This window comes from Scyliorhinus canicula, chromosome 17 (genome assembly GCF_902713615.1).
Source record: "Scyliorhinus canicula chromosome 17, sScyCan1.1, whole genome shotgun sequence".
NCBI lineage: Eukaryota > Metazoa > Chordata > Chondrichthyes > Carcharhiniformes > Scyliorhinidae > Scyliorhinus > Scyliorhinus canicula.
Genome location: NC_052162.1, coordinates 18,800,875 through 18,826,253, shown reverse-complemented (window position 1 = coordinate 18,826,253; position 25,379 = coordinate 18,800,875). Strand labels below are relative to the sequence as shown.

The following is a 25,379-nucleotide window of genomic DNA, read 5'->3' as shown; positions in this document are numbered from 1 at the left end:
GCTTGCCCCCCCCCCACCCACTGTGCCTCTGTGAGTCAGCTGACCCATGCTGACTTGACAGCGCCCACCCGTAGCACCAAGCAGTCTGTCTCCCCATTGTTCTCTTTCCCCCCCCCCAAACTTGGACAAACATATTCAAAGCATCAGATTCCCCAGTAAACAAACATCAGAAAAAACAGCCACTTTAGAAAAAGAAAACAGGCCCAGAACCCCCCCCCCCCAACCAGCTCCCTGCAAGACAAAGTTAACTTTCGCCATTAAAAGAGCCCCTTATTACACATAACACTACTTATATTTATACAGCCCAGCACAACAAATCGCCTTCAGTGTCTTTTAGTTCACCTCCAATCTTTTCTCTTTCATAAAAGTCCATACATTGTCTGGTGTTTCAAAGTAGAATTCCCTTTCCTCATGTGGGACCCACAGACGGGCTGGGTACAACATCCAAAACTTCACCCCCTTCTTAAAGAGGGCTGTTTTTTCCCGATTAAACCCAGCTCGCATCTTGGCCTAATCCGTGCCCAGGTCCTGATAAATGCGCAGCTCACAATTCTCCCACTTGCTGCTCCTTTCTTTCTTGGCCCACCGCATAACGTGTTCCTTGTCCGGGAATCGGTGGCTCGTTCGCTTGGGGCTTCTTCGCGAGGCTCTGTGTTCTATCCACTTCCAGGGGCCATGGGATCGTTTCAGCCCCCAACAACTTCTCCAACATGTCCTCACATAAGCCCCCGCATCCGATCCCTCAGGGAGGCCGACAATTCTAAGATTCTGCCTCCTGGACCTGGTCTCCAGCTCCTCCAACTTCTGCATTATTTTCTCGCACTCATTCATCATCTCCAGCTTGGCCTCCAGCACAGTTATGTATTCCTCATGCTCGGACACCTTTTTCTCCACCTCCTGGTTCGCTCTTCCGTGGGTCTCGTGATTCTTCACCACTTGATCAATCGAAGCCTTGATCGGGTCCAATGTGTCTTCGAAAAACTTCACCAGCTGCTCCGTCAACCACTGTGCCGTCTCCCCGCAGCCCTTGCTCTCCGACATGCTTTCCCGCTTGCCAGCTCTGCTTGTGTCTTCCTTGTAGGACTTTGCCTTCTGACACGGCCACTTCTGGTCCAATTTTCCATACACTGGAGGGGGATTTCTCCTCACTGTCTTGCTCTTCACTGATTTATCCCATAAAAACTGAGGGGAAAAAGTCCGTCGCAAGCAGAAGCAAAAAGGTCCAAAAGTCCATCACAGGCGGGAGCTATCAAATGTGCGACGACCTCCTCCATGGCCGCCAACGGAAGTACCAAATGATACTTTCTCTTCGCTATATCTTCCAGGGTTTCAACCTCTCCTGGTTTTCCTCTTCCTCCTGGATTCCCACTTCCATTCAACCTTTACTTTTCACAAAATCTCTCAGATACTCTGACGTGCCAACAGAACACCACTGCTTCACAGGAGCCTCTAGAAAGGAGTCACCAATCCTCTGGTCAAATGAATCTCCAGCTTTCTGCAAACCCACTTTGTTTCCTGCTGCTTCCTTTTCAGAGTCTCTTTGTTCCTCACCTTTCAGGCCCTGTTTTCCAGATTCTTGTTCTTCTGACGGCAGATCTTCTTGGAACTTCCTTCTGTCTATCTCCAAGATTCTGGGTCCTTTGTGTACTTTAATTTGGGACCTGCTCTCCAATTTCCCTTCACCCCTGTTTCAGCAGATTCTGAGATGCTGCTTTCATCTAGATGCATTCTTTCAACTGAGCCCATCTGCTTTCTATTTCCCTGTGGCATCTGTTTTTTTATAACATGTGTTTGAGTCATAAAACCCCATTACAAAACCACTTCTCTCAAACTTGCAAATATCTCAACTTATTACATCATACAAGTACTTTCCATCTTGTTTCACAACTGCATGTACAGCAATTTATGGTCTTGGTAAAATGCAACAAGATTTGCAGAATTTGTACATCACAGCATTATAAGAACTCGACCCTTGAGTTTCTTTTTCACCTTGTTCCCAGTCTTTACCTCAGCTAAGGTTGTTTCATTTAACTCCACAGTCCAATCGTCCTTTTTGTTAACAATGCGTAATCCATTTCAAACTCATTTTCCAAACATCTAGGATGGGTTCTCCATCCGGTGCGTCCCCACCCACCCACCCCCCCCATCAGGATTCTCTGTCTCGCCAGCCAGCTAATGGGGTTTCCCATTGTGGGCCAGTTAGACATTCTATTGCCCAGGTCTCATGAGTTTGAGGAGTTTAGTGATGGTGTAGGTCTGGTAGTATGTTTTTCTCAGGCAGGTTGTTGCTGTTCCACATTCCCTTACTCTGCTAACGTGGTGGAAATGCATTCCGGGCACACAGGCACAACCTCATGTCCCTCATTTGGAAAGAAGAGTGCCTGCTAGGAGATCTCTGGGGCACTGATCATGACTATATTCCAGAAAGAAGATTAGTCCGATGTTGGTAACTACAGAGGAGCCTTCCCTCCTGTTTGCCCATCAAATGGCATGGCATACAAAGTGCAAGAACCAGCACAACCACTGAATGTGGCCTTTTTCAACCTCATAAAATGTTTTTGACTTGGCTAACTACGAAGGGTATCCTTATTAAGGGTATCCTTAAATTTGGCTCCCCTCAAATTTGTCACCATCTTCCATCTGCTTCGTCACCAAGAAAATCACCGCAACCCCTATCTCTGAAAACTGGGGCCAACAAGGTCATTGCACCAACCTATTTTTCAATTTTCTTTGCTGAAATACTTTACCTCCAGTAAATTGTCCAAAGGCATGGAGATAATGTACAGAACTGAAAGGAAATTGTTCAACTTGTGTTGCCAATCTCTTGTCAAAGTTTCAGTGTTACGTTCCCAACTGACGTTACTCCTGGACAGACAGAATCCCGAGCGGATGCCTGGCTCGATAGATGGTAACTTATATATTTTTTTGTTTAAAGATGTGGATGAACAGTCACAGGACTGTCAATTTACTTTAAAAGATGAAAATATTAACTATAATACACTATTTCAACCCACCTGTGTCATTATGCACGTACAGAGATTTATACTCTAATGTTATCAGTAAATACACAGTACAAGTAAACCAACAGGTCAACTAGGGTCAGACAAACCACAGTGAAACAAAGTGACATGCCACCCAATACAACTTCTGTGGAGTTCTCATCAAATTATCCCCCCCCAAACTTGCTTATCACATTGTGAGTCAACTGGTCTCCCTGGAATATTACATCTATGTGAGAGTTTCCAAACTCCACTCCCAAACCCTATAAGATGTAGGAGCAGAAGTAGGTTACTCTGCCCACTGAGTCGGTTCCACCATTCAATGAGGTCATGACTGATCTTTTTTAATTTACAGTACCCAATTATATTTTTTTCAATTAAGGGGCGATTTAGCGTGCGCAATCCATCTAGCCTGAACATCTTTTAGATTGTGAGGGTGAGAACCACTCAATTGGAGAATGTGCAAAGTCCACATGGGCAGTGACCCTGGGCTGGGATCGAACGCGGGTCCTCGGCGCTGTGAGGCAGCAGGACTAACCACTGCACCATTGTGCTCCCCATGGGCCATGACTGATCTGATATAATCCTCGACTCACTTCCGGTGGTGGTTATGTGGTGCGCAATCGAACATGTGGTGGCTCCAGCCAGGATACTTTGTTTTTGGCCTTTTTAACTTTGGCCCCAATTAGCTCGGGGTATTAAGTATAAAAATTGGCACGTCATGCTGCAGTTGTAGAGAACTGTAGGCCACATTTGGAATATTGCTACAATTCTGGTCGCCACACTACCAGAAGGATGTGGATGCTTTGGAAAGGGTATAGAAGAGGTTTACCAGGATAAAAGCAAACTGTCTTTTACATTTTATTTCTTTTGTGTCTTTATATATACATATATATAATATATACACATATATATCGCAACATCCCCCCCCCCCATCAAAGAACAAAGAACAAAGAAAATTACAGCACAGGAACAGGCCCTTCGGCCCTCCCAGCCTGCGCCGATCCAGATCCTTTATCTAAACCTGTTGCCTATTTTCCAAGGTCTACTTCTCTCTGTTCCCCACCCGTTCATATATACTTGTCCAGATGCATCTTAAATGATGCTATCGTACCCGCCACTACCACCTCCGCTGACAAAAGCATTCCAGGCACCCACCACCCTCTGCGTAAAAAACTTTCCACGCACATCTCCCTTAAACTTTTCCCCTCTCACCTTGAAATCGTGACCCCTTGTAATTGACACCCCACTCTTGGAAAAAGCTTGTTGCTATCCACCCTGTCCATACCCCTCATAATTTTGTAGACCTCAAGGTCTCCCCTCAACCTCCGTCTTTCCAATGAAAACAATCCTAATCTACTCAACCTTTCTTCATAGCTAGCACCCTCCATACTAGGCAACATCCTGGTGAACCTCCTCTGCACCCTCTCTAAAGCATCCACATCCTTCTGGTAATGTGGCGACCAGAACTGCACGCAGTATTCCAAATGTGGCCTAACCAAATTATAGTTTACCCTCTGATTTCAGTTTCTCTGCTGTTTGGCCTTTCACACCTTTTATTATCTGTGGCGACTGCCATTAGCACTTGGTTTTTGTGGCTATTAGCACACTTTTGCCTTGGTTTCTGTGGCTGTGACTCATCTTTCATTCCCTCGCCCCACAGTATAAATATCTCCCACTTCCTATGTCTTTTACGTTATCTGGACTCGAAACATTAGCTCTTTTCTCTCCTACAGATGCTGCCAGACCTGCTGATATTTTCCAGCATTTTCTCAAGGTTTACCAGGATGTTGCCTGATCTGGAGGGTATTGGCTATGAGGAGAGGTTGGATAAACTCGGCTTGTTTTCACTGGATCGATGGAGGTTGATGGGTGACCTGATAGAGGTTTACAAAATTCTGAGTGACATAGACAGAGTGGATAGTCAGATGTTTTTTCCCAGGGTGGAAAAGTCAAATACTAGGGGACATAGATTTAAGTTGAGGGGGGGGGAGTTTATAGGAGATTTGCGAGGCAAGTTTTTTTACGAGGGGTGGTGAGTGCCTGGAACCTGCTGCTGAGGGATATGGTGGAAGCAAGTACGATCACGACATTTAAGTGGCACCTTGACAAATACATGAATAGAGGTGTGCAGACGGTTTAAAGTTAGACGGGCATCATGATCAGCGTGGGCTTGGAGGGCCAAGGGGCCTGTTCCTGCGCTGCACCATTTATTGTTTATTTGTTCTCTTTGTTATACTGGATCATACTCCGCATTTTGTGGACCTGATGTTGGAGCTTGGCCGCTCACAGCGACCCTTGTAGACACTGGATATGGCGTTGCTGGCAGATAAGAGTTTTTGTGAGCTTGTAACCCCAGCAACTGGGGAGTACGTTGAGTTCAACAGGAATGAGGTGGTCTTGCCTTCCGTGCTCTAGGAAGCCCTGAAGGAGGTTATTAGGGGAGATAATCTCTTAAAAGGCGCATAGTGATAAATCTGGGAAGGTGGAGAGGTAGAGGTTGGTGGACCCCAATCTGAAGGTGGACCGCCAGTACTCTGCTCCAAGTTGGTGGCAGAAAGAAAGAACTTGCAAATTGATTTTGTCAACACGCAAGGCGGTGAGCCAGCTGCGATGCTCGAGGGGGACTTTTTATGAGTATGGGGCAAAGGCCAGTCGTCTGTTGGCTCACCAGCTGAGACGGCAGGCTGCATCCCGGGAGGTGGTGCAAGTTAGGGACTCGGGTGGTGGGTTGGTTTCTGCCCAGAGAAGGTTGATGAGGTGTTTGAGGTCTTCTACTGTGAACCCTCAGTTCAGGGTTCATCAGTGAAGCAATTTTTGGATGGCGACCTTTCCAGAGGTGGATCAGGAAAGAAGGCAGCAGTTGGAGGTGCCAATCGGGCTGGAGGACATCATGATCTGTATTTGGTTAATGCAGATGGGCAAAGTAAGGGTCCGGATGGGTTCCCCCTTGAATTAAAAAACAATTGCTGGTCATTTGGTTCCAATTCTGCTGTATATGTTTAATAACTCTTGTGTCCTGGGGGGGGGGGGGGGGGGGCTGTTGCTGACCATGCTGGTGCAGATCCTTGATCCTGAAAAAGGATCCTATGGAATGTGGGTCATATCAGCCTAGTTCGTTGTTTAACACTGACGCTGCGTTTTTGGTTACGGTACTGGCAATGCGTTTGGAGCCCTGCCTTCACAAGACCAAAAGAAACAGCACTGAATAACGGGCTTATTTTCGGCACTGCAGCCACCATGTAACACCTCGTCTAACCTGCCCAAAAGCGGAGTTTAACATTTTTGCACCCGTAATCTCAGCTCCCTTCTCTGCCTGAACTGCTATTTTGTTTAGTTCCAGTGCACAACTCCTTCAACTGGGTGACTTCATTTTCCAATCTTTTCCTTTTGTCTTCTGAATCAACCAATCTTCGGCTTGGATATGAGCAGTTCTTTATTTAATGCAGCCGCTTTCTCCTCCACCTGTATTTTGCACTCAGCCCCCATCAGTTGCAGTTTGGTCTGAGCCATTTCCAGCTCCATCTCCTTTATCTTGATATACATCTGAATGACCCTCAGATGAACTGACAATTCCAGGTTGCCCATCTTTGTTAAAAGAGTTCTCTGCAGTGATCAGTCTTCAACCTGTTTCCGAATTTGTTCCAACTCGGCTTTATTTCCCAACTCTCGCCTTCCCAATCTCTCACTCAATTCAGAGCTGATTTGTTTGACTCCGATGATGAAGCTGATCTTTGCTTCTGTTTCTCATTCTCCGTATGCGCAGGTTTTACTCTTGGGCCATTTGTCTCATGTAAGCATTGCTCCATCAGTATTCCAACCTTGATTTCCAGCTTGTTGCAAGAAATTTGCATTTCGACTGACATTTTTCGCCAGCTGAACACATCGGAGTTCTTCCTCAAACCATTGCAGCTTTTTTGTCAGAATAACTTTCTCTTGTCGAAGAGAATTATAATCATTGTTAGGTTTGCTGCTCTGCTTTTGCAACCCGTTCAGTCTATCCATTTCTGAGTTTCTTCCGAAGTGGATCCTTTATTAACTTAAGACATGAGACAGAGGAGCAGAATTAGGCCACTCGGCCCATCGAGTCTGCTCTGCCATTCAATCATGGCTGATATTTTCTCATCCCCATTCTCCTGCCTTCTCCCCATAACCCCTGATCCCCTTATTAATCAAGAACCTATCTATCTCTGTCTTAAAGACACTCAGTGATTTGGCCTCCACAGCCTTCTGCGGCAAAGAGTTCCACAGATTCACCACCCTCTGGCTGAAGAAATTCCTCCTCATCTCTGTTTTAAAGGATCGTCCCTTTAGTCTGAGATTGTGTCCTCTGGTTCTAGTTTTTCCTACAAGTGGAAACATCCTCTCCACGCCCACTCTATCCAGGCCTCACAGTGTCCTGTAAGTTTCAATAAGATCCCCCCTCATCCTTCTAAACTCCGAGTACAGACCCAGAGTCCTCAAACGTTCCTCATACGACAAGCTCTTCATTCCAGGGACAACTTCTAACAATATTCGATAACCATCTCTCCCTTCTTATAGAACATAGAACAGTACAGGCCCTTCAGCCCACGATGTTGTGCCGACCATTTATCCGAATCGAAGATCAACCGAACCTACACCCCTTCAATTTACTGCTGTCCATGTGCCTGTCTAAGAGTCTCTTAAATGTCCCTAATGACTCTGACTCCACCATCTCTGCTGGCAGTGCATTCCACACACCCACCACTCACTGTAAAGAACCTACCTCTGACATCTCCCCTATACCTTCCTCCAATCACCTTAAAATTATGTCCCCTTGTGACAGCCATCTCCACGCTGGGAAAAAGTCTCTGGCTATCCACTCTATCCATGCCTCTCATCACCTTGTACATCTCTATCAAGTCACTTCTCTGCCTTCTTCGCTCCAGTGTGAAAAGCTCTAGCTCCCTCAACCTTTCTTCATGAGACATGCCCTTCAATCCAGGCAGCATCCTGGTAAATCTCCACTGTACCCTCTCCAAAACATCCACATCCTTCCTGTAATGAGGCCACCAGAACTGAACACAATATTCCAAGTGTGGTCTAACTAGAGTTTTTTTATAAAGCTGCAGCAAAACCTCGCAGCTCTTAAACTCAATCCCCCTGTTAATGAAAACCAACACATCATACGTCGTCTTAACAACCCTATCAACCTGGGTGGCAACTTTGGGGGATCTATGTACATGGACCCCAAGATCCCTCTGTTCCTCCACACTTCAAAGAATCTTGCTTTTAACCCTGTATTCAGCATTCATATTCGACCTTCCAAAATGAATCGTTTCACATTTATCAAGGTTGAACTCCATCTGCCACTTCTCAGCCCAGCTCTGCATCCTGTCAATGTCCTGCTGTAACCTGCAACAACCCTCAACACTATCTACAACTCCACCAACCTTCATGTCATTGGCAAATTTATTAACCCACACTTGCTCATCCAAGTCATTTATGAAAACCAGAAAGAGCAGAGGTCCCAGAACAGATCCTTGCAAGACACCACTGGTCACCAACCTCCAGGTGGAATACTTTCCATCCACTACCACTCGCTGTCTTCTTTCGGCCAGCCAATTCTGTATCCAGACAGCCAAATGTCCCTGCATCCCATGCCCCCTACTCTTCTGAATGAGCCTACCATGGGGAACATTATCAAATGCCTTACTGAAATCCATATACACCACATCCACTGCCCGACCTTCATCAATGTGTCTCGTCACATCCTCAAAGAATTCAATGAGGCTTGTGAGGCATGACCTGCCCCTCACAAAGCCATGCTGACTATCTTTAATCAAACTATATGTTTCTAAAGAATCATAAATCCTATCTCTCAGAAACCTTTCCAATATTTTGCTCACCACTGACGTATTGACTGATGGGTCTGTAATTCCCAGCAATTTCCCTATTCCCTTTCTTGAACAGGGGAATGATGTGTTATCTGTGTTGGTCTAACATCGACTGCAACTGGATGCAGTAAAATGAGAAACAGGCTTCCGGCACAGGAGATGGTCCAACACTGTTTTATTGAACCTGTTGATTGCTGTACATAATCTGCTGTGGGTTGACACTCTATTAATCTAACTGATAACCTCCTACTGGCTTGACCAGACTAGCTCTCTATCACATGGTGATGATGTTCATTGGCCAGTGCACTGCGACTATCTCCCTGGCCGTGTCCTGTGAGAGAGGGAGAGCATTAATGCCCTGTGGGCTTTATTGTGGTGGTGTCCTGTCTGGTGATTGGTTGTTCTGTGTCGTGTGTGTTCATTGGTTATCCTGTGTGTCAATCACTGCCCGTCTGCATCTCATGATATACATGAGTGGATATTATGACATCTCCCCCTTTTAAAATAAATTTTGGAACGTGGCTGTATATGCATGTATAACTATGTACAAGTGGGGAATGAATGAACATATGTACATGGGAAGGTGTCTATCATGCAGATACAGAGCAAACTGAACAAAATTTACAAGATTTAAGTCTATAGATTCAGTCTTTGTGGTGGGCAATAAATTCTCGTCGATCGCCGCAGAGTTGGAGGGGGGGGACACCGGCACCTGGACAGGCGGGATGGCTGCCATCTCGGTGGCCTTGTGGACAGGTGGGATAGCTGCCAGATCGGTGGCCTCGTGGTGCAAGACGTCCGGAGGTTGCATGATGACATGCGGGGAAGTGTGGTCGGGTGATGGGCAGGGAACTTTACACCGCGCCTGCCTGTTGCACCGTAAAATGGAGCCATCAGCCATTTGGACAACGAAAGACCTGGGAGCAGCCTGTTTGACGCCAACAGCTGGGGCTGACCAACCTCCCTCAGGCAGCTGAACACGAACAACATCGTCTGGAGCCAGCGCAGGCAGATCTGTGATCTTTTGCTGGCCCCTGGATCGCTGGACCTTCTGCAGCACCGTGAGGTGGTCAAGGTCTGAAACATGGATGGCTGGAACAGTCGTCCTCAGGTTGCGGTTCATGAGCAACTGCGCCGGAGACGAACCAGTCAACAGAGGGGTTGCCCTGTATGCCAATAGCGCCAGGTTGAAATCCGAGGCTGAGTCTGCAGCCTTGCACAGCAACCGCTTGACAATATGGACCCCTTTCTCGGCCTTCCCGTTTGATTGCGGGTAATGGGGACTGGATGTGATGTGACTAAAGTGGTAGAATCGTGCAAAGTCGGATCACTCTTGGCTGCAGAAACATGGACCGTTGCCACTCATTACCGTGAGTGGTATCCCATGCCTGGCAAACGTCTCTTTGCAGGCTTTGATGATGGACTTGGACCTGAGGTCCAACAGTTTCACCACTTCCGGGTCGCTGGAGAAGTAGTCGACCAGGAGCACGCAATCACGCCCATTGGCGTGAAAGCGGTCTATCCCCACCTTGGACCACGGAGAGGTCACGATCTTGTGCTGTTGCAGCGTTTCCTTGGGCTGAGCTGGTTGAAACTTCCGGCATGTTGTGCAGTTGAGGACAGTGTTGGCAATGTCCTGGCTGATGCCAGGCCTGTAAACTGCCTGCTGAGCTCTGCGTCGACATTTCTCGGCCCCCAGGTGACCCTCGTGGATCTGTCTGAGCACCATGTTTTGCATGCTTTGGGGAATGACGATTCTATCTAGTTTAAGAAGGATTCCCTCAACAACCGTCAGCTCATCCTTAACGTTGAAGAACTGGGGGCACTGCCCCTTTTGCCAGCCATGGGCAAGGTGCTTCATCACGCGCTGCAGTAGGGGATCTTTGGTGGTTTCTACACGTATTTGTATAACTTGTTCATCAGTGGCTGGGAGGTTGCTGGCACACAATTGCACCTGTGCTTCAGTGTGGCGAATTAAGTCGCCATGTTCACATGGCGTGGTGACGGATCGGGACAGGACATCATCGACAATCAGCTCCTTACCCGGTGTGTAGACTAGTTCGAAGTCATATCGGCGGAGACAAAGAAGAATTCGCTGCAGCCGAGGTGTCATGTCATTTAAATCCTTTTGCATTATGTGGACTAAAGTCCTGTGGTCTGTTTCCACTGTTAACTTTGGCAGGACGTATACGTTGTCATGAAACTTGACTATTCCTGTCAGGAGGCCCAAGCACTCCTTTCCGATCTGGGCATACCGTTGTTCCGTCGGAGTCATGGCCCTGGAGGCGTATGCCACTGGAGCCCAGGACGAGGAGTCATCTCGCTGGAGGAGCACCGCCCCAATGCCGTCCTGACTTGCGTCTGTGGATATCTTGGTATCCTTGGTTGGGTCAAAGAATGCCAGTACTGGGGCTGTGGTGAGCTTTGCCTTCAGCTCCAGCCACTCCGCTTGATGTGTGGGAAGCCACTGGAACACTGTTGACTTTTTTACGAGATGCCGTAGGGCCGTGGTGTGGGATGCCATGTTGCGAATGAATTTCCTGAGAAAATTCACCATCGCGAGGAAACGGAGGACCACCTTTTTGTCCTCTGGGGTCTTCATGGCATTGATTGCCAGCACCTTGTCAGCGTCAGGTTGCATACCCTGCTGTGAAATGTGGTCACCCAGAAACTTGATAGTGGACCTACCAAATGAGCATTTGGCCCTGTTGAGCTGGAGGCCGTTTTCATGTATCCTCTGGAAAACTTGTTTGAGGCGAGCGATGTGATCCTCGGGCGTCGTGGACCAGATGATCACGTCGTCCACATAGACTCGCACCCCCTCGATGCTCACCGTCATTTGCTCCATGAAATACTTCGGAAGCTGACATGATACCAAAAGGCATGCGGTTGTAGCAATACCTGCCGAACGGAGTGTTAAACGTGCACAGCTTCCGACTGGACTCATCCAGCTGTATCTGCCAGAACCCATGGGAGGCGTCCAGCTTGGTAAAGAATTTGGCATGAGCCATCTCACAGGTTAACTCTTCACGCTTTGGGATCGGGTAGTGCTCGCGCATGATATTGCGATTCAGGTCTTTGGGATCAATGCAAATGCGGAGTTCACAAAAGGGCTTCTTGACGCAGACCATGGAGCTGACCCAGTCTGTTGGTTCTGTGACCTTTGAGATGATACCCTGGTCTTGGAGCTCTCATAGCTGCGATTTCAGACGATCCTTGAGAGGAGCCGGCACCCGGTGCGGTGCATGGATGACTGGGATGGCATTCGGTTTGAGCAATATCTTGTACCGATATGGGAGCGTGCCCATTCAAACACGTTGTGGTACTGTGTGAGAATGTCGTCTATCTCAGCCTGGAGATTTACATTGGGCGAGACAGTCGCCGGTGTCGAGGACATGGCATGGACGCACTGGACCAGATTTGGGAGTTTGCATGCGCGAGCACCGAGCAGGCATGCCTTGTCAGGCCGGACGATCTCGAATCGTAACGTCACTTTGATTGCCTTGTGAGATACACCTCGCTGACACGATCCACTGGCAGCTATGGCATTGCCATTGTAGTCAAGGAGCTGGCAGGCTGGTGGAAGAATGCTAGGTTGGTCTCGGATGCTGTCGAGGTCCGACTGTGATATGAGGTTTGCAGATGCGCCAATGTCCAATTTAAATCGGATGCGAGACTGGTTAACCATGACGACAGAACACCGCTCGTCGTCAGGATCCACAGTGAGGATTAAAAGGCGGTTTGCAGGCACGGTGGAGGCCAGCTCGCGAATGGTAATTATGCCCACCCGGTATGGAGACGTGAGGCAGTCAGCATCTGGGTCCGTTGGGCTGTCGGGATCCGAATCCTGCATGCCTTGTTGTACGCAGCGGACACGACTGCACTGCAGCTGGGATCGCTGGCTGTTGGTCGGTGGAGTGGACCTGCATAAGGCTGTGTAATGCCCAGGCTTTCCACACTGTAGACATCGCCTTCCTTTGGCTGGACATTGCCGCTTTAAATGGGCGGAGCCACAATTTGGACACGTCGTGACGCTGACGTCAGCGCATTCCGTGCGCCATCGCGCATGCACAGTGCGGTCGGCCGACTTCCGCACATGCGCATCGGGTCTTCGGCCTCGTCGTCCACCCGGTTGTGGCGCGCATGCGTAGGGACCCAGGATAAGCGCGCAAAACGGCCACTCTCCTCGATGCTCAGGCCTTGCATTTTTACGATGGCCTGCACCCTTTCTGCCTCGTGGGAGACTAGTTTTGCATTTTCTGCCGCCCTGACACGGGAGTAACGATTCCTGGCATGCTCATGGACAACACACGTTTCAATGGCGATGGAGAGGGTCAACTGTTTGATTTTGAGGAGCTGCTCCCGTAGGGAGTCGGACTGGACCCCGAAAACAATCTGATCCCGGATCACGGAATCAGCCGTCGAGTCATCATTACATGACTGTGCTAGGCTGCGGAGATGGGTCAAGAAGGACTGAAAAGGTTCATCCTTACCCTGAAGCCTCTGTTGGAAGATGTACCGTTCAAAGCTCTCATTCACCTCAATGTCGCAGTGGTTCGCAAATTTCAGCAGAACCGTCTTGAACTTCGTCTTGTTTTCGCCATCGGCAAATGAGAGCGAGTTATAGATGTGGATGGCGTGATCCCCCGCAGTCGACAGGAACAGCGCGATCTTCCAGGCATCCGATGCTGCCTCGAGGTCGGAGGCCTCGATATACAGGAGGAACTTCTGTTTGAACACTTTCCAGTTGGCGCTGAGGTTGCCGGAGTTGCGGAGGAGGTTGGATCTTTTCCATGCCGCTGGATGGCTGCATGCTGGTCGTTGCAGATTCACTCGAGGTAGGTTTGTTAGAGTTAATATCTCTCTAGTACCGTGATGTGTTGTCTGTGTTGGTCTAACATCGACTGCAACTGGATGCAGTAAAATGAGAAACAGGATTCCGACACAGGGGATGGCCCAACACTGTTTTATTGAACCTGTTGACTGCTGTACATAATCTGCTGTGGGTTGACACTCTATTAACCTGACTGATATCCTCCTACTGGCTTGACCAGACTAGCTCTCTATCACATGGTGATGATGTTCATTGGCCTGTGCACTCCGACTATCTACTTAGCCGTGTCCTGTGGGAGAGGGAGAGCCTTAATGCCCTGTGGGCTTTATAGTGGTGGTGTCCTGTCTGGTGATTGGTTGTTCTGTGTCGTGTGTGTTCATTGGTTATCCTGTGTGTCAATCATGAGTGGATATTATTACAGGGAACAGCATTCACCTCCCTCCAATCATCCGGTACTACTCCAATGGAGAGTGAGGACGCAAAGATCATCGCCAACGGTGCAGCAATCTCCTCCCTCGTTTCCCGTAGTAACCTTGGGTATATCCCGTCAGGCCCAGGGGACTTATCTATCCTGATGCTTTTCCAAATTTCCAGCACATCCTCCTTCTTAATATCAACCTGTTTGAGTCTATTAACCTGGTTCACACTGTTCTCATGGGCAACAAGGTCCCTATCTCAAGTGAATACTGAAGCAAAGTATTCATATGTTTCAACACGTCACTTTTGTTGTAGATGCACCGAGTTCTACTTCTATGCTCATCATTTCTTCCTCCTTCTTGTTATATTTATTAGACAATTCTCCTGAATTGCTAACTTGTTCCAGCAGTTGTGTTCTCTGTTTGGGTGTGTCCATAGCTAAGTCCTCCTCAGCACCCTCAAACACCCAACAGTTTCTGCCTCCCTGCAGGATGCCAATTATCTCCAGCTCATTTATGTTTTCCACACAACTGGTAGTTTGATCATTCCATTGGATCTCTGGAGAATTCCCAATAATGGCTCCGGTAAATATACCTCTGCGCTGATTTCTGCGTCAACAGTACAGTGACGTTTGCAGTAGCTAATACAGGATGTCCTACATGAGCGCCATAGATCAACTTTTTCCTTTGTTTCACTCTGAGACTAGTATTTCTCAAACCCTTACAAAACTGATGGCATCCATTACATGGGATTTCCTTGGCTGTTCGAGCTCCACGCTATTACTACTGTTGCTGAGTTCCGCTTGTCTTTTTCCTCAACAGTTGCTTAACAGCTCCAGGGTCCCTGGTTCGATTCCTGGCTTGGGTCACTGTCTGTGCGGAGTCTGCACATTCTCCCCGTGTGTGCGTGGGTTTCCTCTGGGTGCTCCGGTTTCCCCCCCACAGTCCAAAGACGTGCAGGTTAGGTGGATTGGCCATGCTAAATTGCCCTTAGTGATCGAAAAGGTTAGGAGGGGTCATTTGGTTACAGGGATAGGGTGGAAGTGAGGGCTTAAGTGGATCGGTACATATTTGATGGGCCGAATGGCCTCCTTTTGCACTGTATGTTCTATGTTTATTAATTCCTCTGTGCTCCAGCAGTCCTTTGAGGCCTTGCATTGCTTACAAACCCCCTTTTAGAGTTGCCCTCTATCAGGAGTCTTCTATGATAGTCCTGTGCTTTGTCCTTTGTTCCTCATTGTGGTTGTTGCATTAAATGTTGCACAACTTTTAAATGAATTATTGCTTTAAGACTGTCAACTCGTTGTTCAGCTGCCACAGCTCCTGTTCCTCTCTCCGTTCTTTGCGGTGCTTTTAGAGTTTGGGCGGGAAACTATAGCTCCTCGTTATTGGTTTCTTTATTAACTGTTAACTTCTTCTTTTTCCTCATAGTAATACTTCCAGAACAAATTCTACAGTTTTTCCACTTCTTTTCTGGCTGGCTGGAAAGTCTGTTTTCCCTCCTTTTCTCTAATATCAATCTTTTTGTCAATTCCACAGGGAGATCCAGAATGTTCATTTGATGTTGTTTTTAATAAAAAGTCTTACTTGGTTTTGTTTTCAACAGGTTGTGGACTTCTCGCCCCAACTCCTGAATTCTATGCTGGAAGTCCCTCAGAGAAGGGGGTCTCTCTCTTCTCGGATCCCCCTGTAGACTCTGTTCAGCCTGCTCCCTCAGGCTTTTCGTCCCCTTTTACTCTTTTTAGCCTCTGAACTTGTTTAACTGCAGCAAATCTCTGCCTTCAATTTCTTCTTTTTTAAATCTGGACCACAGCTTTCTTCTAGCTGGATATATCTTCTTTTTTATTTCAAATACTCCCATCCTTTGTTTACAACTTCTCTTTAGCTCAAGTTTTACTTCTCTTCCTCTTGAGGGCTGATCTGTCTTCTTTATAACTTTCTATCTCTTCCCAAACTCTGGCCACACCGAGTTTGTTACTTTGTCTGTCCCTCTGGGTCTGGCACCTCTTCGCCAGCTCTCATTGAGTCTATTCGCCCAAAAATAGACACTCGGGTGAACTATCCCTCTCTTCCAAACATCTACTCTGAGGTGGGCTGTGCCATCCAATTGATCTCATCTTTGTCGCTAATACCTTATGTATTTTGCTCATGGTATCCAAATGTGCATTAAAATTTGATGCTCAGTGGGAGTGCTCTGTGATTCTATTCTAAGATTCTATGCCACCAAAGTTAATCATTCAAAATGGATTTGAATGTTTTTACATTTGGCTTACTATCAGCTCAAAAAGTTTAGCTTCTGGCACTGGTGTAGATTTGGGTTACATCAACCTAACTTTTACGCCAATGACGCAGGTTCGATCCCGGCCCCGTCAGAGTGTCAGATGAAATTTGCACATTCTCCCCGTGTTTGTGTGGGCCTCACACCTACAACCCAAAGATATGCAGAATAGGTCAATTGACCACGCTAAATTGCCGATAATTGGAACAAAAGTATTGGGTACTAAGGGAAAAAATAACTTTAAATTTGCGATATTAATAAACGTCATTGATGTGTGATACTGTCACTACAATCCAATTAATGATTGCAATTATTGGATTAGAATGATTCTCAGGAAATTCTATAGACAGAATATATAATCTTTAAATATAGGGCTAACTGATGAACCACAATGTCACTCACATCTTCAAAGATTTGGGCCACATTTATGGTGATCAGATGTTGGGATGGAGATGTGGTTTCAGTAACCTTGACCCTTCACGGGCATTTTTCAGATGCATCCTGTGGGTTTTATTTCAAAATTTGTGTTTGACACAAAATTTGAAAATACTGTGAACTGTGAGGAGGATAGTTTTAAACATCAAAGGGACATAGGTTGATGGAATGGGCAGGCATGTTGCAGATTAAATTTAATGCAGAGAAGTATGAAATCAATCAGTTCAGTAGGTGATCTTGTGGTGCAGTGGATTACGTCCCTATCTCTGAGCTAGAAGGTCTGAGTTTGAGTTCCACCCCCAGCACTTGGTGGCCACAGAAGATGCATTTATGACATGGCTAAGCAGGTTGATTGCCAACCTACAAATCTTTCTCTTTCCAATGGTGAGTAGGAGAGTTGCCTGGTCAGCCAGAACTGTGTGATAACTGCAGCGTTACAGAGTCCTCACATTAACAGACTCCACACGCAAGCTTCTGTGGCGAGTTGCTCTTCTTCTCCTGAGGAACTGCTAGAGGGAGAAAAGGAAAGTAGGCAATCCAGAGGAAAAATAATTAACTGGGGGAGAGCTGACTTCAATGGGGCAAGAACGAAGCCGGTTAGACTGGAACGAAAAGTTGGCGGGAGAAACTGTAGCTGAACTAACGGCTAACTTCAAAATAGAAATGGTCCGGACACATACAAAGCATATTCACCGAAAAGGGAAAAGTAGGGCAAACAAGTCCACAACTCCCTGGATGAAAAAGAAGATAGAAATTAAGATAAGGAAGAAAAAATGTTCTTATGACAGGTGTCGGGTAGAAAATACAATTGAGAACGAAGAGGAATACAGAAGGTTCAGAGGGGAAGTGAAAAACGCATTAATAATCATCTTTATTGTCACAAGTAGGCTTACATTAACACTGCAATGAAGTTACTGTGAAAAGCCCCTAGTCGCCACGTTATGGCATTTGGGTACACAGGGAGAATTCAGAATATTCAATTCCCCTAACAGTCCCCTTTCGGGACTTGTGGAGGAAACCGGAGCACCCGGAGGAAACTCACGCAGACATGGGGAGAAAATGCAGACTCCACACAGACAGTGACCCAAGCCGGGACTTGAACCAGGGACCCTGGAGCTGTGAAGTAACAGTGCTAACCACTGTGCTACCGTTGAGAAGCAAAGAGGGATTTTGAGAAAAGACTGGTAGACAACACAAAGGGGAATCACAACTCTTCTAAAGGCTTATAAATAGTAAAAAGAGGGTAGCACGGTGGTGCAGTGATTAGCACTGCTGTCTCACGGCACCGAGGTCCCAGATTAGATCTTGGCCCTGGGTCACTGTCTGTGTGGAGTTTGCACATTCTCCCCGTGTCTGAATGGGTTTCCCCCCACAACCCAAAGATGTGTTGGCCACGATAAATTTCCCCTTAATTGGAAAAAATGAATTGGATACTTTTTAATTGTTTTTTTTTAAAAAGGAAGAGCTGCAAGAACACCCCATATGGGCTCACGACAAGGATGATTGTGGCTTTCTGCAAATGAAACCCGTAAGTCCCACCCCTATCACGGGCATCATCCCCGTCATCCAGAAACTGGAGGAAAGGCGGGCATTGGCAAAAACACAGTTCATCTAATTCACCCGTCTGGCTGGTGTGGAAACCTGACAAGACGTGGCGACTTACGGTCGACTACCGAAAAGCTAACCAGTGTACTGGTCAAACCCCGTTAGTGACGGACCCTTCAACATTCTTTAGCTCGCTGACTCCAGAACACCAGTACTTATCCGTTATTGGCATGGCTAACGATTCTGGTCCGTACCCTGGCATCTGAAGTAAAGTCCTGGTTCACCTTTACTGTCCGACAACAATATACCTGGACTGGGCTGCCACAGGGCTTCCACAATAGCCACACGGTCTTTCACATGGCCCTGAAAAACCACTTGCGTGAACAGGACTTGCACACCTTGCTGGCTCATCTTAACCTGAAGGGACACAAGGCTCAGTAAGAAGTCTTACACCAGGTTAAAGTCCAACAGGTTTGTTTCGAATCACCAGCCTTCTGGGGAACTGCTCCTTCCTCAGGCACCTTCCTGAGGAAGGAGCAGTGTTCCGAAAGCTAGTGATTCGAACAAACCTGTTGGACTTTAACTTGGTGTTGTAAGACTTCTTAATGTGCTCACTGCAGTCCAACGCCGGCATCGCCACATCATGGCTACCATCGACATAAGGCTAGCATCAACAAAACACAGCTAGCACAGGAATTGGGGGTAAATCTGGGACCGAAGATTTCAAAGGGAAAACGAAAACTTGCCCAGGACAGGACTGCGGCCATCCGAGCTGCCAAACAGCCCAGCACTATTCAAGAACACAGATCCTTTTTGGGCCTGTGTAATTTTAATCAAAACTTTTAATCAACTTTCATGCAACTGGCTCAGCCATTGAACAATCTCTCAAAAGGGGAAACAAGCATTAAAAGAAGCCATAGTGCTCTCTGAAGAACAAAAAGAGGCCTTTGACAAACTTAAAAGAGTCCTACGTTCGGCACCGGCTCTTGGGATCCCGGACAATGGAAAGCCATTTACCCTGTTGGTCCAGGAAAGAGACGGGTATATGACGGGTATTAACACAGGAATATGGGACAGACAGAGGCTTGTTGGGTACTACTTGGCAAGGCTAAATGCGGTGCCCTTGGATGGGGAAGTTGCCTCAGAGCCATTGAGTCCACATGCCGCGCTGTAATGGCCACCGCAAGCCTGGTCCTTGATCAAAAACTGATTACCAAGTGCCCTCATGCGGTACACATGCTGGTGTTCATGAACACGGGGCTGGATTCTCTGGTCGCCGATGCCAAAATCACATTCGCCGATCGGCCGGAGAATCCCCGTTCACGCTCGAATCGGGGGCGGCGCTGCTTTTTCGATGCTCCTCCCCTTCCAAAGCGTCATACTCGGAGAGTACGGCATGCGCCGTATCAACGGCCTCAGGACATTGCCTGAGGCCCACCACCCAATTCTCCGCCCCTGACCGGCCGAGTTCCCAACGGCATTGGTCACGTGTGGTCTTATCCGCCAGCAACTCGACGTGGCATTGCTGACTCAGTCCGGTGCCGCCACAGTCAGGGGTGGGCCGATCCACGGGCAGGGAGGAGTTTGCCAGGGGCTGGGGGCACTGTTGGGTGGGGTGGTCAGGGGTTTGTGAGCCGGCAAAAGGGGGCGGCACTATTTTGCAGACCAGGTCCGCGAGCAGCTGGCACCATGTTGCACGGTGCGGCCACAGACCCGGCAATACTCCGGGTTGTATTGGGAGCTAGAGTCGGGTGCTCTAGGCTGCCTTGATGGCCAAACGCAGGATTGGTAGCCGTTTTACGCCATTTTTTCTGTCATAAAATGCCACCATTCCCACGTCGGCGTGGGGACATAGTCTCAAAATCGGAGAATCCAGCACAGGGTGTCTTGGGTAACAGCAGCTAGGTGGACCTGGTGGGCAGCGATCCTGGAGGCACCCAAACTCCACATTGTCTGCGCTAGCCCAGTTAACCCTACTACCATGCTCCTGCCTTCAGAGGAACAAATGGGGGTCGAAGATGAAGATCTCAATTGCATGGAAATCTGAAAGGAATTGAAGAGGCCAACCTCGCCGCCGAAGAACCACTATCCAACCCTGACCTTACATTGTATACATCCTTTCCCGACAACGGAACCAGGAGGGCTGGGTCGTTAGGAACAACTCTGCATGAGAAACCGTGGCGAAGGGATGCTTGCCTGCGGGAACTTCCGCTCAGCAAGCAGAACTAAGAGCCCTATTAGAGGTACACAAGATAGTCAAGGGCAAAACGGCAAACATCTGCCCCGACTCACGGTATGCATTCATGATTGCCCATGACTTCGGCCAGTTATGGCGGGAGAGAGGATTCCTCACGGCCTCCAGAATGCCTATCCAAAATGGGAAGGAATTCCAAAACCTGTTACAGCTACCCCAAGAAGGATCCATTCTAAAATGTAAGGTCCACACAAAGGAGAACACCAAAGAGGTGAAGGAAAGTGCAATGGTGGACCAGGCGGCCAAAGAAGCCGCCTCGAGCACCGAACAATCGGCGGGAGAATCATGGATACGTATACTCGAGGTACTTAAGCTGACTAAAGATCTAGAAGTTATGCAGGCGGAGTCCCCAAGGGAGGAAAAATGGATTTGGATGGAAGAAGGTGTGAGGATGTGTGAAGATAGCATGTGGAGACAGAGGGGAACTGATAAACCAGGAGCCCCTAAAGCACCTGGCTCAGAAAATTCACTCATGGGTTCACCTGGCTCCACAATAAATTTCAGCCCGATTTCAGAAGAGCTGGTGGGGTCGGGGTTTAAGAAGTATGCCAAGAGGGTATCGGATAGATTTGTGATCTGTCAGAAGAATTATGATGGCTCCATAACCACCGGCCCCAGCGGGCCCACTCCTAGGGTTACAAGTGGATCACATATCGTTTCCAAAGAGCCAGGGATACTCTGATGTACTGGTCACTGTTGATCATTCTCTCAGTGCATAGAGGCGATGCCCATGCGAAGGACCACATCCACATACACACTGCCAAAGTGCTATGCAAGGACTATATTCCAAGGTGGGGACTTCCCTGGGGCAATCGTCCAGGAAGTCGGCAGGTTACTGAATATTAGATGGAGTCTGCACTGGCCTCACCATCTGCAGTCATCCGGTCAATTAGAATGAACCAATCGGACACTGAAACAACAACTAGCCAAATATCACCAGGAAGGTACCCTGTGGCCACAGACCTTCCGTAATACTGTACAGTATTCGAGCCACCCTTAACAGAACTACAGGCCTGAGCCCTTTTGAGGTTATTACAGGGAGGCCGATGTCCCTGCCAGGAACCATCGATTTACGGAAAGCCAATTGCCATCTCACAGGTGATGCGTTGCTAAAATATTGTCAGAAATGAACACATGCTGTCAATTCTGTCTCTCATCAGGTATCGGCTGCATGGGGTGACCCACCAGAGGGGGGGACACGACCTGGTCTCGGGAGAATGAATGTACGTCAAGAAGCCCCACAAATAACCCTTGGGCGCCAAGTGGGAAGGTCCTTACACGATACTGCTAACCACGCCGTTGGTGGTTAAAGTTCAGGGAAACAATACCTGGATCGACACATCACACGTCAAGAGGGTGGCCAGCGACTGAATCTGCAAAAAACCCAAACTTTGAATCAGCGAAAAAAACAAAACTTTGCAAAATGAAAATCGGTATTTTATCCATGTGTTTTTTATGTATATGCTTGTCACAAGAGAGCCAAGCCCCCCCTTCGGGCCAAAATGGTCGCGATCCGAACAATAACCCTGCAGACTAGGATGGCCTTGCATTACATCTTGGCAGAGAAAGGAGGGACATTGTTCTAATTGGGACCGAGTGCTGTGTGTATTTCCCAGACAGTTCCCAGGACATTACTGACCTGGCTGACCACATTAAGAAAGTTAAAACGACCCACCGTGTCCACCCTGTGGGGATGGGCAACTGGTTGGCTAGGCTCCTTGGAAAGCTCTCTTGTACAATGATTGATTTTGTTCTTTGTTATTATTTTTATTTTGTATCTTATAATTGCATTAATGAAATATCTCGCGGCGCACGCAATGCCATACAACAAAGACCCCCAGATGAGGAGACGGGAGGGGGAACCGGGTAATCTCTACTTGTGATTCTAATTGTGAAAAGAATCAAAGAGAGGACTGATGGAGCAGCTCAGTTGGCGACAGCCATCTTTGTTGGAGGCAATGGTGGAGACTGACCTTCTCCTCTGCCGACGTCCGACCCAGCATCTCCCCGTGGAATGGCCACTCCCTCCTCCGGCATCTGATTAACATGGCCACCGCCGCCTCCTGATTTCGGCCCCGCAGCTCTCGTGACACGGCCCTCTGTCGTCGTGCTGCCGGTGACACTCTCCCGACCACCAATCAGGGACCACCTCAGCCCCAGTGAAGACCAATCAGGGCATGGCAGTGCAATTTAAACGCGCCAATGATGTTAAGGCCAATGATGTCTTGGGTATATGAACTAAGCGCACAAACAGCTCTCTCTCTCTTGCCTTGGGAACAGCCAAAGAAGTGTAACTGTGCCACAACCTTTGGGTGCTGAATAAAGCCATTGAAATTTAACAACCGGACTCGACTCTCTGTGGAAACATCTAACAAGTAGCTTGCGTAGTTTATCCATGTCCTCTCAGATCTGATTTTTGGAGCATTTTCCAGAGTATATGCTGCATTATACTTGCAAATACAGCACTTCAACGTTTTTTTTTAGTTTTGTCAAATGGGATGTTGCGATGATTAGGAATGGACAGTAGGACCCTGCTTGTGTTATGCATGATTTATTTCACTGATTGGTCAGGGAGAAATTCGATCTTTTCCAAATTTAATCATAGAATCATAGAATTTACAGTGCAGGAGGAAGCCATTCAGCCCATTGAGTCTGCACCAGCCCTTGGAAAGAGCACCCAACCTCAGCCACGCCTCCACTCTATCCCCGTAACCCAGTAACCCCACCTAACCATTTTGGACACTAAGGGCAATTTATCATGGCCAATCCACCTAACGTGCACGTCTTTGGTCTGTGGGAGGAAACCAAAGCACCCGGAGGAAACCCATGCAGACACAGGGAGAACGTGGAAACTCCACACAGTCACCCAAGGTCAGAATAGAACCTGGGACCCTGGTGCTGTGAGGCAGCGGTGCTATCTACTGTGCCACCGTGCTGCCAATCGACAAAGGAGTCAAGGTGGGAGCAGCCTCGGAAGTGAAGTTGTCACCACAATTAGGTCAACAATGATCTTACGGAATGGTAGAGCAGACTTGAGGGGCTGAATGGCCCATTCCTGCTCTTAAATCTTGTGTTCTTAATAAAGCCATGACATTGGGTCTATAAAGAAATAATCCCTTTACGTGATTTCATATTACCGTCAGTCATTTGTTGTGTTGTATGAAACTTTCAGATTGAGACACCAAAGGGATTCATACCCAGTCCTCGTATTCTTACATTGTGTTGGCTAAACAATAATGTTGGTATTGTGTCTAGTGAGGCACCAATATCTTTACATAGTTCACAATATTAATATTACACATTTATAAACCAATTCATTTCAATACAAAATTTTTATTTCCCTCTCCATGCAGCATACAGACATTTCCGGCAAAAATAATTAAGACATCGAATAATTATTACATTTCTGAAAAATGTAAGCAGAGTAAGACCATAATAATTTCATCCAAGTTTTAAGAACTGTATAGTTTAACACTTTATAATTTAATAATTATTTGTTTTCATCATTACGATTTGATATAATGGAAACTTTACAGAAATGTGCTTTATTAGTGATACATACCAAAACCAAAAGGAAACAAAATCTGATTTTATCTTCAAATAAATCTCATAGCTACTTGGTAACTTAAGAGGGGAACAGTCATGTTAGTTATACAAGTCTTTCCTGGCAGAGAAACCAAATCACCATATATTGTACCAGTGTCTATATTTTTTTCACCAAGGAAGCTTCATTTTGTATTATTCTTGAATATTAAGTGTGAAAAAAATCCTGCCGGAAAATCGGTCTTGAAAGATGTCATTACTGATGCCTGGCCCATTTACTTTACATTGAATACTGACTTCATTGTTCTTCTCCAGATTCTCATATTGCATGGCCACCAGAGGAACTGAATAATTTACCTAAAGTTATTAAAAGATAAAAACCATTCAAGTTTCACCTCTTAAAAATCCAAGATCCGACTCTAACACGTTGCATTCCAATCATCCCTCTTCCCAACAATATAGATCAGTGTGAAAATCAGAACATATATTCAAATGTTTTGTCAAAGGTGGTAAATTTTTGAAAAATACTTACAATCCAATTCTGTTACTAAGCACACAAATGTAAATGTGACTTTGCCCTGCTTGTTTTTTTGTTCATTTATAGGCTGTGAATGTTGTTGGAAAGCCAGTATTTATTGCCCATCCTGTATTGCTGTTGTGAAGTTGCTATGTAGGAACACCCATAAGCCGGGATTTTCCATTCCCGTTCACATCGGGTGGGTTCAGCATCAGGAGCGGAAAACGTCGGGGGAAGTGCAAAGTCCCGTTTTACGTTGACGTGATGTGATTGCCCTTGCAGTTGTCAGCGACAGCAGCTGCGGTCCCCAACGTTCAATGTCGGGAACATCATTACAATAAATTAATCTATCATAGGCCCGTACGTCAGAAATCCATCCGTGGCGGAGTAATTGCAAACAGTGCAAATCACAACTGGTCTCCAGTAACCTTTTCACTGTCTGTGCGGAGTTTGCACGTTCTCCCCGTGTCTAAGTAGGTTTCCTCCCACAGTCCAAAGATGTGCAGGTTAGGTGGACTGGCCATGCTAAATTGCCCTAGGGGCATGCGCCTGGCGAGCAGACCTCCCAAGGGAGCTCAGGTGGGTGTAGCACTCTGGAGAGAGAGGGTCATGCCCAGGCACCCCCTTGGCACTGCCATGGCAGTGCAGGGCATGGGGGGGGGGGGGGGGGGGGGGGGGGGGTTCCAGGCATAACTGGTTT

The 25,379-nt window shown here is 47.3% G+C and overlaps 1 protein-coding gene and 1 long non-coding RNA gene across 2 annotated transcripts in view; both read right to left on the bottom strand.

The window, feature by feature from the left end:
• Positions 1 to 22,717, bottom strand: part of LOC119951413 — a 34,189-nt gene extending 11,472 nt beyond the window's left edge. Inside the window, exons 1-2 of the long non-coding RNA XR_005457613.1 lie at positions 22,593 to 22,717; positions 21,948 to 21,992 (exon numbers count right to left, since the gene is read on the bottom strand). This is a non-coding gene — a long non-coding RNA (uncharacterized LOC119951413). The remainder of the gene's footprint in view (positions 1 to 21,947; positions 21,993 to 22,592) is intronic.
• Positions 22,718 to 23,932: 1,215 nt separating this feature from the next.
• atp1b4 (ATPase Na+/K+ transporting subunit beta 4) overlaps positions 23,933 to 25,379 on the bottom strand; it is a 56,888-nt gene continuing 55,441 nt past the window's right edge. Inside the window, exon 9 of the mRNA XM_038776181.1 lies at positions 23,933 to 24,519. Within this exon, the coding sequence (XP_038632109.1) occupies positions 24,358 to 24,519 (162 nt within the window). The 3' untranslated portion in view covers positions 23,933 to 24,357. The remainder of the gene's footprint in view (positions 24,520 to 25,379) is intronic.